Genomic DNA, 18,226 nt, shown 5'->3' with positions numbered 1-18,226 from the left:
TGAACAATATTCATCCTGGCCCCTTGCAAAAACTCTGTAGTGCCTTATCAGTTACCTTCTCCTTAAACAAAACTACTAGATTTGACAGCTGATACGTTTAAGAAAGAGACAGAAAGAGGTGTAAAAATTAATTTGATTTGATGTATGTAACAGACTGGGCTGTGTGTTTACACCTGAAGAAAATATCTGGTTGATGTGTTTTTATCACATTGTTATTCATTAATCCAGAAAAAAAAAAAAAAAAGAGAGAGAGAAAAATGGATTACTGAGTCATCTTCCAGACCTGACACTACCACACAGAAGTGCACATGCACAGCTACTATTGTAATCATCTCTTTTCCTACACCTTTTCATGCATGGGTTAAATGATTAAGCAAGACAATTAAATGGGCTACATGAATTGTTCTGCTTTGTGGGTTTTAGAAGTACAAAAGAGAAAAGGAGGAAACTGCTGATAATCAGACTACTGCTCTTCTAGGGAAGCCTGAGATGATACAGGGTATATCTGGGGTTTTGTTATTCTTTATACTATAACTGTGTGTGGATGCCTCGGTTTGGATCCAGGGGTGGTTATTCTCTTTAAGCTTCCTATATGGAAAGAACTATACAGAGAAAGGAATCAACATTTTACAAATGCACAACTGAATCATGTGGGGACCAAAACTCAGGTTTAGGCACTTTTAAGCACTTAATTGAGGAGCATAATCACTTTCCACAGTTACTAGGAAAAGACTGATCTCTAGGTAGAATTTACCCACAAAAAGCCTCCTGTGTTTCCTTTGCATTTCTTTCTACAGCAGGTAAGCAGAGATTCCTATTTATACTCCAATTTTATTTAACTGTTTTGCAAATATCTGAATCCTATATGGATTGTATGGAAGAGCTGGGTTGAACTGAGGGCAGAGTTTGAGGGGGTCTCTTGTTACAACATGTCTCCTTTGTTCCTCTCCTGATGCCAGGATATGTGACAGCACTCTTTGGAGTCGATTTAGTACTGACACTGGCTTATTGTAGCTGAACTCAGTTGCTACCACCATTCACAGCTGCACTGTTGAGACCTTGGTTTACAAGGCTTTAAGTCCTTAAGAACTAATCAAACATAAAACTAAAACTTAAAGCTGTTACACTGTGTTTTTAGTAATTAAAAGAAAACAGTTTATTATCAAGCAGGCATGCAGTAAAGACCTGAGGTATGACAAAACAAAAAAACCAAAAAAACCAAAAAAATTGGGCATCAGCACAGGTGTATTTGGAATACAGAAAATGTAATTCTTTTCACTGAACTTAGTTGCTAATAATTATTTTGCTGGAACCCTGGACACTGAATCATATCAGAACTAATAGAAGGGGTAAGAGCTCAGGAAGATGCACACACAAAGTTGGGATTTGGAGACAGAATATTCAGCCTGACATGGAGTAAGCTGCTCTATTCAGGAAAATGCTGTTGCAGAAAGAGGGTCACAGACTCAACCCCTTGTTCCCACCTATTCTGTACGAGGGTTTGATTTGCTCATTCTCTTTGCTCTGTCCCTGTGGACCCTCTGGTCTAACCCAGACAACTGAATTTGCAACCCTACATGGTGACCCAGACCCATTTGAATATGGTACATGGAAATTAAAGGTAAAACTGTAGACAAGCTCTCTTGGGACAGCAGTTCATTTTCTAGAGCTTACACAGTTCTTACAGCTAGGAAGCCCAAAGACATCTTCAAACATAAATTATCTGTCTCCATACACCTGTACTAGTGTAGCGTAAACTTGTTATAAACTAATTTGTTCAGATCAGTTCAAATCCCAAAATAGGCACTCTTCCTTTAGAGTGTTCCAATAACATGAAAAAGTAAGAAAAACCCCTAATTCTTACAGTAACACAAGTGTGGCTATGCAGATGTTTGCAGCAGTTTAACTGAAATGCTCACATGCAGTTTAAAACTGCTTCCCCCTATAATGAGGTATCCTAATATTCACATGGGGAAAACTAGTTAGTGGAAAGTAGGTCTCAGTTTACTCATTGCTGACTCCAAGGGGGATTATCATAGCTGTTTCCTATAGTACCACAGCATACAATAATGCTGTACAATACACAGATGAATAAGACTGGATCCTGCAGTCTCTCTGATGAAAAAGCTTAGGAAGGAGGTGGTAACCCACAGGCAATTTAACTAAATCAAATCTCTCTCTCTAAAGCCATCTAGTCTCATGGAGATATTCTGTAAAATAAGCCAATCCTACTGCAGTTTTCCATATTCATGTATGCATAAACTTTATGTGCTGTGACAAATGGTAAGGGTTTTGAGGTTATCATTGCTAAATAGCAAAACAAATAGATACAACAATACTCTTCTTAATTTCTTTGAAGCAGGGATATTGAGGTTTACATCCCCTCTGCACCCATAGGTTTACTCTCTCTCTCCAATCCCATTAAGTGTATGGGGAGTTTACTCCCCCAGATTTCATTGAGAAGTAGTTACTACATGGATGAAAAGGCCAGAGTTAAGAGGACAGTAATTACTGAACAGTCCCTTACCTGGTCTCCTTCCAGTTGCCACTATCCTCTTTGCACAGAAGCATCACTCATGGATTGAGATGGGAAGGGGTCTCTGCAGTCCACCCCTCTGCTGAAAGCAGGGTCAGTCAGAGCAGGTTTTGAATACCTCCACAGATGGAGATGACACAATCTCTTTGGGCTTTTGGGCTACCTCCTCCAGTGCTCAATCACACTTAAGAGTAAAGAAGCTTTTTTCCTATATTTAAACAGAATTTCTTGTATTTCAGTTTGTGACCATTGATTCTTGCCCTGTCACTAAGCACCACTGAGGAGAGCCTGGCTCCATCAGGCCTTGGGTGTAAAAACATACATCAGTGTATGAAAACATACATTGACAAGATTCATCCAAGCCTCCTCTACTCCAGGCTGGGCAGTCCCACCTCTCTCAGCCACTCCTCATATGACAGATGTTCCCCTTCCTTAATTATCTTAGCGACCCTTCACTGGTCTTGCTTCAATATATCCATGTCTCTCTTGTACTGGGCGGGGGTCAGTACAAGAGAGCCACACACCACATGTGGCCTCACCAGTGCTGAATGGAGGGGAAGGATCACCTCCCTCAACCTGCTGGTGGTACTGCTCTTCCTACTGCAGTCCCAGATGTGCCACCAGGAGCTCCAGGTCCTTTTCTGCAAAGCTGCTTTCCAACCAGTCAGCCTTCAACATGTACTTCAACATGGAGTTGGTCATCCTCAGGTGCAGGATGTATTCAACTACAGGAATGCTAAAACAGCACGCTGGAGGAAAATTTAAAACATTGAAAATATTGCTATTGAAAATAGCATACTGGAGGAAGCTCACCAGAATTACATTCTGGAAAGTCAGGAAAATACAAAGACTGTAAGCTTCTTCACAATTCCAAACACCTGAGTGTTGAGGAAATGCTCTGTATCAATCTCACACATCATCTTATTCAACTCTGGGACACAGAACTAGAATAAGAATTCTTTACAAATCAATTCTAACACCTTCTCCATGTAAAACTAGAGCATTTAAAGGTAACGGCCAGTGAATGCTAGTTGCTTCTGACTTAGCTCTTAAGCAGTTACATAAATTTTTATCATTAGGTATGTGCTTATATCAAATAGACTTATATGCATTGTACTTACACAGATACCACATTTATTTGTTAGATAGGAACTGCAGCTCCCTTCAGGAATGTAGCAAGCTTTATTTGTTATTGTTCACTTTGGGACTTCCCCAAGTTTCAATAAGCTGAGGATGCTTTCAGGATTTGTTCTGTTTTACACAATAAATACAGTGAGAACTGTATTTATTAGACATGCCGCTATCATATTTTTTGCATGAGTTTATAGTTGCTAGAACGAATACAAAGCTAAACAAAACTAAGCAAATAGATTTTGGATCAAACAAACAGAACCATTTCTTGTATGGTGAAACTTCTCACCAGATCTGCCTGAAGGAAAGGATGGGGATGGCACTGAGATGCTGGCATACCAGTGGGATGGCCAAGGCTTCCTAAGACCTACTTGATAGATCAATATCCGCTAATGGTACAGATTTCTGCAAGTTCTGAAAGTTCTCCTTGTCTTGCCTAGATTGCAAAGATCACTGCAGAGAATATGTCTACTTAAAGTGCTGTTAAGTGAGTTAGGTCCTTGGTTAAAATATTAATCTTTTTGCTCAGCATTCCAGAGTCATACCTACAATCTGTATGACACTGTGGGATACCATAAAAGCAGTGATAGGGCAGAAAAAATGGTACTTTCCCACGCAGCAACTGCAAAACATATTCAACTCATATATGTCCCTGACACAACGGCTGTGTTCCACACTGGAAAACCTCCTCCCTCATTTTATGTAAGCTGATTACCCAGTAGCCTGATTGCACTGTCCCTACCAAATCTTAGTCTTTCTTCAGTGAATTCCACACCCTACTTCCATTTAAAACCTCCTTGGGCTCCAGTGTGAGTTCTCTGCTTGCTACAGCCCAAAGGCAGTAAATGCAGAACCGCCCTGACCTGGACTGGATGGCTTTTCCCTTTGGGTTGCTTATAAAGCTCCAAGGAACAGACAACTTTCTGGTCTTTACAGATAAATGCATTTTTAAAAAAGCCCATAAACTGTGTCCTGAAAACCTGGCAAACCTAGAATATCTGTGCCCAGACACCTGATCACGGTAGCAACAAGCCAGGCAATGGCACAGCTGTCAGCCTCTCTGCGTGGCACATTCACAATTAGCACAACCACCTCCAGGGGTACCAAATTCCACACCCTCTCCTGTAGCAGCCAGTGACCCTTTCTAAATGGGGTTGATTGGTGTTACTAGGAGATAACATCTGCGTGGTGCAACATACTGACGTGAGGTGAGAGGTTTCTTCAGGCAGCAGCAGAAGGCTTCAGTCTAATTTGGAGGCGGCAACTGAAGGCATGCATTACAGTGCAACCAAAGGGGATGACCAACAAACTAAATTAAATAGAAATGTGTGCCCTTTCTCTTTTACTTCCACACCAAAGACAAAGACTTACAGGAATTAGAAATATTGCAGTGTCATACCTGTCTAGCCATATCTTGCAAGAGACCTTTTTTTTTTTTCAAAGTTGTCTGCTCATTAACCTTCACTTGAAGGGAAGGAAAACAAAGTGCAATAAGAGCACAGAAAAACTCAGGTCAGACAGTTGGAAGAAAAAACCCAATCCATTCTCTGAAATGATTATGAATTTCCCTCAATTCAGGGGACTGGATCTTGGCTTTACAACAGTTTTGTACTGTAAAATGTATTATCCTTCTTGCATTCACAGCACCAGCAGAATCAGAGTCTGGATGTTTCAAACCTTACAAGTGACAATAAAATGCACCTTCCCCTTACTTCTAGACCAGGTTTGAAAACTCTCCAGGAAAATCTTATTAGAATTGTTAGTTACATACTCTGAAACTCAGAGTCACTGCAAAGGGATCAACAAATTTTTCAGAGACGTATAAGGTGACCCTTTTTGTGTGTATATATCTATGTGTATATGTAAATTACAAATATGTGTATGCATGTGTGTATATGATCTGTTTACATACAAAAATGAAATTGCTGTGCAAACTGACTGACTCCTAACATAACAGCTGGATTTATTTTAACACACTCTGGCAGATCTCCCAATTGCTGCATTACAGAAAATTAGTACTATGCACTTTCTGACCTATTAGGCTGGTGATGGATTCATAGGCAGAAATGCCCATGTGTACAGTGAGAAATATGGAAAGAAACATTTGTTCAATTTTCAGCAGGCCTTTGGAGCTCAGAGACCCAGCAAACATAATGCCAACTGATGCATGTCCTGAACTGAGTTCATCTGAAGTAAAGATGTACAATGTCTGATTTTTACCACCAAAAGAACTGCCACAAAAATCACATTTTTGTCATTAGAAAATATAAAACACTCTGCAATTCTGCCTCAGGCTCTTGGAAGCTCACATGCTTGAAAGCCAGTGTTTTGGGTGGGTGAGGAACATTCTGCAGAACAGCTTTCACTAAGCTGGGATGGGCCATGACAGTGCTTGAAAAAAGCACATGGATACTGAAAATCCAGGATTAAAACTGTAACTTGATCATACCCATTGCAAGGGTACAGGCCTCTCAACTCAAAGATGGCAGAAGTGAAATAGTCTGGATTCAGGAGAGACTAAGGAGTTGGTCCCTGGGTTGTAGGGACCTTCTATACTTCAATCCTCTCTCCAAAACTTGCAGCCTACTGACATCATTCCTTCCGCAGGCTGGCCAGGGGCTCTTGCCGTACTGCACCGTATCACCCCATGTGATACCCCATCACAGAACCACCTCACAAAGCAATACACCTCTCCTACTTCCTCGAGCCCAGCAGAGCCCAGTCATTTAACCAAAGCTTTATAGAACTGGCAGATGCCTCTGTCCTTGAAGGAATGCACCTAAAGTCAGACAGCACATGTCCTAGAGTCTTGACTGGCTTTTGGAACCTTTTGGTCTCTTCCAGATTCAGCTCAACAGTGCTTTAATTCTTTTTCAAAACGCCCCCCCTCCCCAGTTAAACCCTTAATTATTATGTAATCTAAGATGTTCAGAGTTTCTTCTCCCACCCCCCGCCCAGGTGTTTAAGTATGACAGTAGCTAAAAATATGCTTCTGGTGTGTCCCTTTTGTGATCTAACCAGGAAGGGAATGCAAGAGAAATTGCATTTTTGTAATTATGCTTTAAAAGATTACTTATATACATATTTAAGACCTAATTTTAACAACTTACAGAACTTCTAGGGGAATTCTAATATAGTAAACCAATCGGCATGATCAAGAGCACAATTAAGCCTGTAGTAACCCACAACACCTAAACGTACTTAAAGCAAAAATGGACTATGCATAAAAGTAGAAAACAAACAAACAAATTTGCTTAAGCAGCCTGTGGGTTGCATTAAACAAAGTTGCTGTTACCAGAAATGCACTGACTCTGCCATGTCACAGGAACTGTGTGTTTCAAAACAAAATCAAAATCCACCTTCCATCACAGTGCAATGGCAGCCAGCTCTGGGCCCTGGGGAAGCACACCGCGAAGCAGGAGGCCTCTGCAGAGAAATACCTTTCACTGATCCTAGACAGGAGTGTCCCCAGGTGACTTCTAACTGCTACGGTGAAGAACAGGCTGAAAGGCAATATCGCTCGTATAAAATAACAGAAGAAAAGAGAGCAACTAAACAAAGGTTGTTCAAGTCACAGAATCACAGAATTGTCTAAGTTGGAAAAGACCTTGAAGATCATCCAGTCCAAAAAAAATGTAACTATAGCAGTAGCAAATTGTTTGGAATGGGCATAAAATGCTAGTTTCAGAGCTGAAGTCAATGCCTAGATGAGAAAGAGATCACGAGAAGATGTTTCAATTGGGTAGATTAGCCTCTGTCTGCCTACTGCATAGTTAGACCGTCCTCCAGAGCACTTGGAAATGTAGTGACTGCTGTCAGGAAACAGTCTGTTCTCACATTTATATGCCTCCCACTAAAGCTGATCTGTGATCTGAGGAGAAGAGATATATCCTCTCTAGTGAAAAACATTGCAATAATGTAGCTCACTAGGAGAACGTCTACTTAGAACAATGTTAACTTGGTTTGTGCTTTGAGGAAGACAGAAATGTAGGTATTTTGGGGATGGGTGTGGGATGGAAGGAGGTGGGAGAAGACTTACTGCACACAGGCATACCTTCAGTACAAAGCCTCCTGATGGTGAACTGCATGGAGCAGAACTACAGAAATTTCAGGACCTAGTCTTTCTCTTCACTGGAAAACATTGCTCCTAAAAAAAGGGTACCTAAACAAATGCTAGAGAAGAGCCTAGATTCTTCACATCTTTCAGATAAATGGAACCTTGTCAAATGAGAAGCAAATGGTAGAATAGTGCAGCAGTGACAAAAGCTCTGATCCAACAGTCAGGGCATACTGCTGTGCTCATGCAGGGCCTCAATGACTTTAATAAGTCTCCACAGAAGCAGAGCAGTCCCTTTGTACATTATCAACTACGACACCAGGACCTAATTCAGTATTCAGCTCCACACCCCCATCATGTTGGCAATAATTCAGAGTTGGTGAGACAACTTGTAAAGGGGGAAAAAAAAAAAGCGCAGTGTTTTAAACCTCTCTAATTTAATGTTAGCTTTTTACGTGTCTAACATCAAAGCATTTTTTCACTTCTATTTAATCAAAATTAATCACTAAGATTACTACAGTAATTTATGTTGGAGATTATTGAAATGAGTGTTTTATTAAATCTGGTTTTATTAATAAAACACATTCTGGCTAAGGAATCATATGAGTCTGCTATTAGAGACTATTAACTGGGAACTGGGAGTTAATCATAACAATCATGCTGCCAAGCCCTTTGACAGCAACACACACTGGGTTTGTTTCTGCTTTTACTTTTACTAGCATATTCCAGTCAATTAGTTACCCTAGCACACAAGCGGTCAGAGTAGCTCCTGTAAAACAGGGAAAGGAAAGAAAGGTACATATACCTCAGTAGTTTTGAGCAAAGAAAGGGTAATCAAAAAGAGACTCACCAGCCTGATTAGTTGTGATGCTGACAGCAGCAAACTGTCTGGAAAGTGTACTCAAGTCAGACACCCCGTTGACTGCATCAATCTCAAAAGTGTAATTGGTATGCGCCAAAAGGTCCACTACTGTCACTGTGGTGTTGGTGAGTCCAGCCTGACGGGGTAAGAATCGGACATTGTCGCTACATGGCTCACACATCTTGATGTTTCCTCCACATTTTTTGCAAATGATGTTGAAAGTGACATCTTTCCGACCTCCAGTGTCAAGAGGCCAGCTCCAGTCCAGGATAACAGAAGTCTCATTGATGTTAGAGATAACGTTTCTTGGAGCAGATGGTGGTCCTATAAAAGGAAACAGGAAATCAGAGGGATGAGATTTTCTGTAGTGCTCTAAGATGGGCTCTAACAAGGGTGCAAAAATATAAAAGGCAAAAACATAAATAACCAAACTCTCCTAGTTATTTCCTGTAGAGAGTCCTGAAATATTTCACTGGCCTACAGCCATAGACTATCAAGGAGCACGTTTTCTTATAGACAGACAGTACCCTCAGGGTGCAGTTCAGGACTGAGGGCTGAAAATATCAGGAGCAATTTGAAAATCCTAGCTCTCCTTCTCAACTCTGATAGAGAACAAGGAGAAAATGAAAATAGACATAAACCCAGCCCACCAATTTTTGGTAGCCTGTCCAACATGTAAGAAGACATGGGAGGCAGTGGATGGCTGACTGCAGTGGGACATGAGAGGAAGCAAGCAAGCTGCTAAGATAGAGATGGAGGAGCAAAAATGACAGCCCCGAGCATAATGATGCTACTCACTGGTGCAAGCCATGGATGGAGGGTCTTTCTCAGAGCGAAAGTAATTCTTTTCACACCTGCAGTTCAGAGACGCATCTTCGTAGGTAGAGCTGTGAGGTGGGCATTTGGCACACTTCACATTGCCAGCAGAGGCTTTGTAGAACCCAGGGCGACAAGCTGCAAAATAACAGGAGTATAGTTTTAAATTCCATGGACATCTCCTCAATTTTAACATGTGACTTTGTTACTGCCCTGGGATCTATCCATATGTAGGTCATGTTTTGCAGACATTTACGGTCTAAAAATACAGATTTTTCTCATAATGAGAAAGCTGATGGAAATAAAACATCTCGGTAGAATGGAGCTCTTCATGCATCAACTTGGACTTGCATTTAATTCTGCCTGGAAAACAAAACAGTGTATTGCATCACTAAGAAACATTTTCTATGCTGCATTTTGAGGACTTCACTTATTTTTCTTCTCTTCTGGTTAATTTACCAAACCATTGGCCCTATCCTGCATAAGAAGCTAGCTTTATCCTCTCTTTGCTGCCAAGGTTTGCTTACAAGGGCGCACTAATTGTAAACTACGTCTCTCAAGTTCAGCAGGACTAAGCAAGCCAAAACCAATAAAATAACCTGAACAGCAAAAGATCTATTCCATTTCTCAAGGACCACGCATCAGGCTCAATGAACTGCTTCTGATACTATCAGGAACTCTCATGGTCTGTACGAGGAGGATGTTTTGTACATTAACCCAGTACTCCAGGGACAGTGCTTGAACCCACAAAAGCTTCTTCGGACAAACTCTGAGTGGTGGTGTTTCATTAACACTGGCACAATCCCTCTGTTTTGACTCCTGCTGCATTTTAGACTGATTCAGGACCATGTTTGCATCAGAAAAAAAACAGCCTTTGAAGTAAGTTACAGAAATGAACAATTTCACAAATAACTTTTTAGGAAAAACCCATGCAGTGAAATAACACTGTTGACTTCTTTCCACCAAGATGCTATCACCAGCTGAAAAAAAAAAAAAAAAAGAGACCAAAACCAGATAAGAATCAGTAGATGGTACTGTTCATCTGCTGTTTCCCCCCAAGACATGTATCCTTCTCCAAATAAAATTTACCAAGTAAAAGCATTCTGGCTGACACTGGTCACCAGGAGGTCTCTACTCAAACCTACAACATCCATACACAAACAGACAACGTAACAGAAGGGAGCACATCTTAAAATGCGTTCACCTTTAGCTACACTTTGGTTCCACAGTAAACACTGCCTGATGCACAAGCACACTAGGAAAACTCCAGTATATTCTCATTACAAATATAATGTGAAAAATGAGTAATACGAAGAAAAACACAACTTTTTGTGTCTGAGGCCCAGACAGTTAAGCTTAGATAAAATTTCCCAGGACCTGTCACTGAATTAAATGCTAATTTGAAGGCAAACGAATGGGTTCACCAGTCTTAGCATAAGCCTAAACAAGGACACACTTTTCGGTTTTGCTTATGGAGATCAGTAGATTTATAAACGTAGCATAAAATCCAAGATACAAGACCATGTGGTCTTTTGTGTTCATTCATGCACTGCCCAAACAGAAAAGTGTTTGGATGGGCAGCCTGAGGTAGAAAAAAAGTCAGAATAAAAATCCCAGCATCTCTGTTAAGTGATGAAGGAGAGAGGGAAGCTGCAGCATTAAACTGGATGTTCAGCTTCCACATTATCGTCTATAACCAAAACCTAACTGAGTGTCTGGGTTAGACAAATTTGTTGATTAGTTTCTGGTGCCACACACCTGAGTGAAACGCACTGGCAAGTAGAGAGAAAGAACAAACCCCTGTACAGTCATTCGTCCTACTCTGGAAACCCTCTTCACACTGCATCAAACACAGTGTGAGAAGCGTGAAACGCAGCCCTTGCAACTCAAGGCTCCTGGCTGCAGCTGCCACCTCCGACTTCCACACTAGCAAAGGAAAGACACCTCCTACTTGTAGTTCTCTCCCGCAAGCCCTGAGGAAACAATCCCGAGTTTGAGTCTCTGAGACGGGGGTCCAACAGGCAATCTGTGAAAGCAGGATTGCTAAAAATGACCTTGTGGCAAAGTTCACAGAGCCTAATGCCAACCTGCCTGATCTGGCACAGCCTGTCCTCCTTCAGACAGCGTTTCTTGTGTTTCCGCCTCCTCAAAGGCTGCAAAGGTGTTTGGGGATTTCTGTTTAACTTGAGAAAATAAAGGAAACCTAAGCTACTCTTAAACACCTCCACTAGGAGAAAATGCAGCAGGAAACAGCGTTGGCTTTTTTGGTTTTGTTGTTATTGTTGCAGCCTTTTAAGACTCAAATCTCATTCCCTCCCAAATGTGTAGTACCTACAGCAAGCCTCCTGGGTCTCCCTCTGGCTGACAGAGGAGGCTCAAACTCACCTCTGGCCACTGCACAGCTATTCCTGGACCTAAGACAACGAACCTGGCAGAAAAGAACAGATGCCAATCCCGCTCTTACCAGTGCTAGTAACTAACCAAACACATTAAGGAATAAACATCACACCACATCTGTCCAGCTAATTGCAAAACTTCCTGTGGAAGTTTACTGCCAGGTATTAAACTCAAATGGTTTTGCTTAATCATATTTACTCAGCTTAAAGGGACATTTTTACATTTATGGGCAGGCATAGGCGAGACAAATATGTATTTATGAATACATACAATATAATTTAATTTTTTTTAATAATTTTATATACTGATTTAGTGTGAAGAATGGAAAAAGATGAGTAACTTAAAACTGAACCCTTGTCATGTGGTTGCTCTTCCTAAAAGACAGAATTTCCACTGCTTATTAAGCATAATTTATTCACAGCATCGTAACATATGAGCATTCATTTACAGGATGGAACTACAGTAAAACTATTTATTTTGGACACTTTCAAAGCACCTACCACCAACATTTTAATAGAGCAATGAATTTAGCATAAGTAAACAAGCTTGCGTAAGAAACGGACAGATTTTGTGGGGTGAGAAAGAGAAAGGAAGGAATCAAACTGCTCCTTTAATAAATGTCTGTCTCGTCCCTCAGGTGAAAACTTGTAGATCACATTTAAGTAAAGGTGGTGGTGGTGTGGGGCCAGGGAATAAGGAAATAAAAAAGAGAAGCATGCAGGAAGCACCCTGATAACATGAGATCTGCCTTTTTCTTTTCCAGAGGGACAGGGATTTCATCATGTCACACTTCTGTTATCGCGGTACAGAGTGAGCAGTTGGGGTGGGGGGATGAGCCGGTCGCATCCCTGCTGCCTCGGTATGCCCTAGCAAGGGCATCCCAATCTCATGTCTTCCCCTCAGGCTGTCTCACACTTTCTGTCTTTGTCTGTCAGAGCAATTTAAAATTATTCACAACTGCAGCCCAAAGGAGAAAGAAAAATGCAATTATACTTGAAATTGAAGCTTGGAAAGAGGGGTGCCAATAGAAAATGTTGTCAATGTACTCACTATTATTCTTTTCCTAGTCATTTTTTAATTCTGATATATAAGAGAAAGAAAGTGAAGCCTTTACTTCAAAAGGCATTCTTTTTTTGTGTGTCAGAAAAATTGGATTACATGAACTGATGGAAGAGGGTTTGACTTTCTGAGGTGAATACCATGGCTTTGGTTTCAGTCATGTTGAAAATAGGAGGACTAACATAGGAAGTCTTCACAGAATCTGTAATTTCAGCATGGGAACCAGCTGTGAACAGCAGTTACTTTTTTCCAACATCTTATTCTAAAAGCTAAGAAATTTTCCTTTCCTTCACGAGGGGTAACGATGTGAGAGGAAGTAGATGCAATGGGCCAGGAAGAAAAACCTCTTGGTACACTAAAAGTGAGCAAAAGAAATCTCGAGACTTTTTACATACATAATATAAACTATACAGCAAGGCTTTTTCAGGTCTCCTCAAGTCAGATGCCCAATACCTGTTGTCCCTGGTGACTCTTGTGATAAGTCCAAACTGCAATATTATTTTAAAATTGTATGCAGTCTGATTTCAATCTCTTTTATTTGAGTGCCAGCCACACCGACTTTATCAAAGTCACCTACTGGTAAGAATTTCAGGACTGCAGTTGTCTGTGTTACCATATGAAAATGAATTTCCTTGAGCTATAACTGATGAGCCTGTCTCTGAGACAGAGAGTGGGGAAAGTTATTTCAGTGAAAAAAAAAAAACAAACAAATACATGGAACAATCTATGGTAGTTACTGCTTCAAGAAATGTCACTGTCTTTTCAACAGCAAAGTGAATTTTTCCTCTGCCCTGTTTGAGATGAAAACATGGTCCTAAATAAGGGTTAAATGATTTATTTTAATTTGAAAGAATTTTAAATTAAAATATAAAGCTATTAGTCAATAGGAACATTTTAGTATTCAGACCCTGCAGCCCCCTATACACAGAGCAATACCACCAATTCCCAGCTGCAAATACCAGCTAACGACCTGAGCCCGCGCTGCCTGAGCGGATCACTTCCCAGCCTTGGTACTCCAGGCCTGACAAGACCCATTTCCCTGTACAAGGTCAAAGCAACTCTTTATTTGGAAAATGAGCTGCAGTCCCTGGTCCTACAGGAACTCTGCTTTTTGTGCTCTGAGTAGAGGTGCGATGCTTCCGAGGCAAGGCTCAAGCACTGCAATGCACTGGAAGCAGATATACGCAGCCATGAAACTGGGCGTGCAATGGGCAGCATCCACCAAGCAATCGAGTGTTTTCTTCTGTTGTTCCTCTGCTGTTCAATAAAATAGCCTGGGAGCGAAATGCCATTGTGGCACTAAACTGCAGCATTTAGAAAAGAAGGGAATTCGATCATAAACCTGTACAGCTCATGGATACCTTAACATTTCCTCATAGCATGTGTTAGCAAGAGGGATGACAGCAACCCTGTGACGAGCCTCCTGTCCCTGTCCCCTGGAGAGAGGACAGAGAAGCATCCCCCATGCGTGTGGTCCGTGTTAGAGAGGCTGTGCAAACCACTCTCACTGTCACGTGTGAAAATGGCAATGCCAGTGAGCAGCAGCGGAGGTCCTTATGCTGGACCCGAAGCCACAGGACGACCTTTGGCTGTGCAGGTGTGCTGGGAAGTGAATGCTACAGACTGGCTCACCTCGATGCCCATGTAGAGCCTTTCATCTTTGCAATGTTCTCAAGTCCCTTTTAGAAGAACTTACCACGGCTCTTTTTTCTCGCTACGCACATTACAGTCATGCTCTAGAGATGCTAACAGCATTATGTTTATCACCAGTAACAGAATTGCACGTTCACCCACCCATACATACACGCGCATATGCAAAATGAACTGTAACACAGCTGTCAGCTTGTGAAAACGGATGGCATAACAAGCAGCATAGATTAACCTTATAAAACTTTCAAAACCATTTTATATTCTTTGGGCGAGTCATTTCTTTCCCTTCTTGTGCTTTTTTATATCTCTGAGAAACAACAAAAAGGTGAAAATCGTGATTAACTTCAAACGAAGATTTAAAAACTATTCATTTCACACATCCGTCACAAATTATACCCAGCCGTACATGTTACTCTTGCTATGATAAAAATAACGTTAGATAGATACGGTATGGTTCTGGCTCAGATATATGAAGTGTAGGGAATGAAGGTAGAATTCTGTCCTGAGTCATCCCGCCCTCAGTTTGTATCACATGTCATTCACAACACTGAAATTGTCTCATTTTTTCCTCCCTTGTTCACTACAGAACCCCGCTCAGCAGGAAACACTACTTTATAATGCACATTTCCTACAAAATCCCTCAGAGCAGGGAAAGCATCTTCAGCAGCTCCCACTGTCCATTAGGATATGAAAAGCCACATAATCTATGGCGTGACGTATGCGCACACCCTCTCTCTCTCTCCTGGGTCTCTAGGTACCTTCCTGCGCACCGACCTAGCCCAGATAGGCTTCTAAAAATTACAGTGTATTTTTGATTCTTATTTCCATTGAACTTAAGGCACAATTTTTGTCACCAGATCTGAATAAACAGTAAGACACCACTTAAGGGAGTAGGTCTCAAAGCTAAGTACTGCCTTACAGTAGAAGTAAAGGTACAGGGCTGAATGTCACTGCTACGCTTTGACAACTCCCTGTGAGTACTAGGGAGGAAAAAGAGGAGGAGCTGCAGGGACAGCCTCTATTCTGTTTGTTGGAGAAATAAAAACTTACAATTATTCTTAGTGTTCTCTGTATTCTTACATTGCCTTCCCTGTAGTCTTCAGCACACTACACAAAATACCTGAAATAATTACGAAGCAGGTAGTGCTGGGACCAGCAGCAGAAGCAAGCTAGCTATTTTTGCTAAGCATTATAAGCAAACCAATAAAATCTCAAATCATCTTTTCCATTCACGAGACGTACTTTTTACTCTGAAAATGCAGGCATAAAACTAAAAGTTGCATTTTAAATGCTAAAGTGTATTCCCACCACTTCTTTAATTATTAGCTGTGCAATAGTGCTGGAAAAATGCAACTATTTATTACTATAACTTATCTTTGAGGGGGAAACTACTGCTGAAGGAAACATGCAGCATGTATACTTTTGTATCTCTAGACTGGAAAATACAGTAATCACAGCCAAAGGCGCTGACAGGTTTGAAGAACTACTGCAGCTGTCCACCGCTAGAAGAAATCAACAGTTAACAAAACTGATGCAATTTCTTTCCTATCCCTAAACCTTCTCCAACAGTAAGAGGCCAAAAATCTGAGGGCTCGGAAAACGATCTCCACTCTTTCCAACCCCTCCAGCCTTTGTGCTAGCAGGATGGACCGTGCGGTATGCACGGGGCAAGGATTCAGTGCAATGTGACAATGAATTGCCTCTAGAAAAATACTGCTCGGATTGAGAACTTTTCAGTTTTTACACCTGAAAGCTGCTGCTATAAAAAAATACATTCAGTAGTATTTAATCTTACTCATGAGTAAATTTTCTCTTTTTCCTCCCCACTTCATACTTTATAGTGATCTGTGACCTTAACGTATTTTAATCAGATGCTTTTAAAATTGGCTTTACTCCCAGGTCAAGTCATTCAGCAGAAACAATTCCTGTTCTTTGTTTAATAACTGTTACTGGCAGACATATTAATTATATGTACATAAGAGATAGCTTTATCCTGAGGGACTAACACTGCACCTTTCAACCGCAGTCTGTAATAGCTCCACATTATGCCTTGCAGGCTTCTGTATCTCTTTTTATGAAGTGCATTACAGCCGTGATTGCTACCAGCAATATTGTTGAAAGTGCAATGTCAATGATCGTAGGTCTAAAACACAGCATTACAGCAAAGATGTTCTTGCTTGTGGGTACACAGATATCTTATTTCAAAAGGCATAAGGCATTTCAGCTTATTTGCAGGCACTTTTGGGGAAAAGAAATCTTTCATTAATAGGAAAACATTGCGAACCACAGCCTTGATTCAGAGTTAAAGCAAAATAAACAAAGTTCTACCTTCATTCTACCCATACTCAGTGAAACACTTAAACAAGTATTTAAACAGGGAATTTAATAAACCCATGTTTATAAGCACTGTCACTCTCCCTAAACAAGATGTTTTCCTGAAGCAAAGCCTGGACATACTACGCTGTATTAAGCTATCATTTTGTCAAACAAAGAAATTCCATGTTCTGTTTTTTTAAAATTTAATTTAATCCACACAGAGATGAAAAATAACTTCCTAATTCAAGAAGCAATGTAAAAAAAAAAATCTAAATTAAAGAAATACCAGGAAAAAAATCCCCACCAGTATCAACTCAAAATCCTGGTTTTTTCAAACAGGAAAAAAAAAGTTGTACAAACACACACACAAGGAAGTTTGAAATGACTACTTGTCAAGGATAAAAGGTAAAGAGATACTTTTTCCTTGAACTAAAATTACACTATGGACGCCTCAAAGGCAAACTAGATATAGGATCCCAACAGCTACAAACAATAAATGTTTTCTAACATCAGGCCGAGCATGCCACAAAGGGATAACCATGGTACTGGTCTGGTTTAGTCTTTTCTCAATCTCCCCTCTCTATGCCAAAACATTTAAAAATCCCAAACCACAAACAAGAACAACCCTCCCCCCCGCTCCCCCCCCCCCCCCCCCCCCGCTTCCAAAGCAAACCAAACAGACCTGGTAGACATGGCAGCCTCTGTCCCACAGGACACAAGCTCTTGGGAAGATGTTTGCTTTCCATCTCAGTGGAAAAAATCAAGATAGTGCCCAGTAATCCTCCCAGGCTAGATTTAGCTAATAAGTGAAAAACAACTTTCATAACCTGGGGATGTTTATATATTTTCCCTGTGCCTGAGCCAGGCCAGATTAACAATATGAAAGGCAATATAATAAAGAACAACAAATTAACTGTCATACAGATTACATCTAGCCCTAGCATTTGCCCATGTGCCTATCTTGCATCTAATGGTAGCACCATATGAAAGTGCAAGAGAAAGGCCAACAGGGGATGATCATTTGCCATACCTCACTATTTCACCCTCATCCCTACAACCTAGATATTATTTCAAAAACCTAGGAATGCAAGGTTCTATATATATCTGCTATTTTTTTTAAACAAAGATTAATTACAATAATCCTCTATTGTACTGTTCTTCATGTAGAATATCCAATGGTTTTTTTGCTAATTATTGGTCTCAATGAATTTCTCTAACATTCCTCTCCAGCCTAGATAGTCAATGTGAAGTGAAAAAATACATCCTTCCTTCAGTTTACCTTCAGATTTGGTAGCTTTTTAGCCAAATCAATGTATCCTTAGTTTTTATTATGAGACAGGGAGACCAGCTGCTCCTGCTGTATCCTCTCTAAGCCATTCCTTACATTACAAAGATCTATTTT

At 40.7% G+C, this 18,226-nt stretch overlaps 1 protein-coding gene across 5 annotated transcripts in view; it reads right to left on the bottom strand.

Moving 5' to 3' along the window:
- Positions 1-18,226, bottom strand: part of EPHA3 (EPH receptor A3) — a 231,936-nt gene that overhangs the window by 68,307 nt on the left and 145,403 nt on the right. For all 5 annotated transcript variants that reach the window (XR_012621584.1, XM_074812199.1, XM_074812210.1 and 2 more), the window contains exons 4-5: positions 9,385-9,540; positions 8,575-8,910 (exon numbers count right to left, since the gene is read on the bottom strand). Coding sequence is in view for 4 of the 5 variants with exons in the window: in XM_074812199.1 (XP_074668300.1) it covers positions 8,575-8,910; positions 9,385-9,540 (492 nt within the window). In the remaining variant the exon portion in view is untranslated. The remainder of the gene's footprint in view (positions 1-8,574; positions 8,911-9,384; positions 9,541-18,226) is intronic.

The sequence above is a fragment of the Strix aluco genome, chromosome 2 (genome assembly GCF_031877795.1).
Source record: "Strix aluco isolate bStrAlu1 chromosome 2, bStrAlu1.hap1, whole genome shotgun sequence".
Classification (NCBI taxonomy): Eukaryota; Metazoa; Chordata; class Aves; order Strigiformes; family Strigidae; genus Strix; species Strix aluco.
This window is presented reverse-complemented; position numbering and strand designations above follow the sequence as displayed.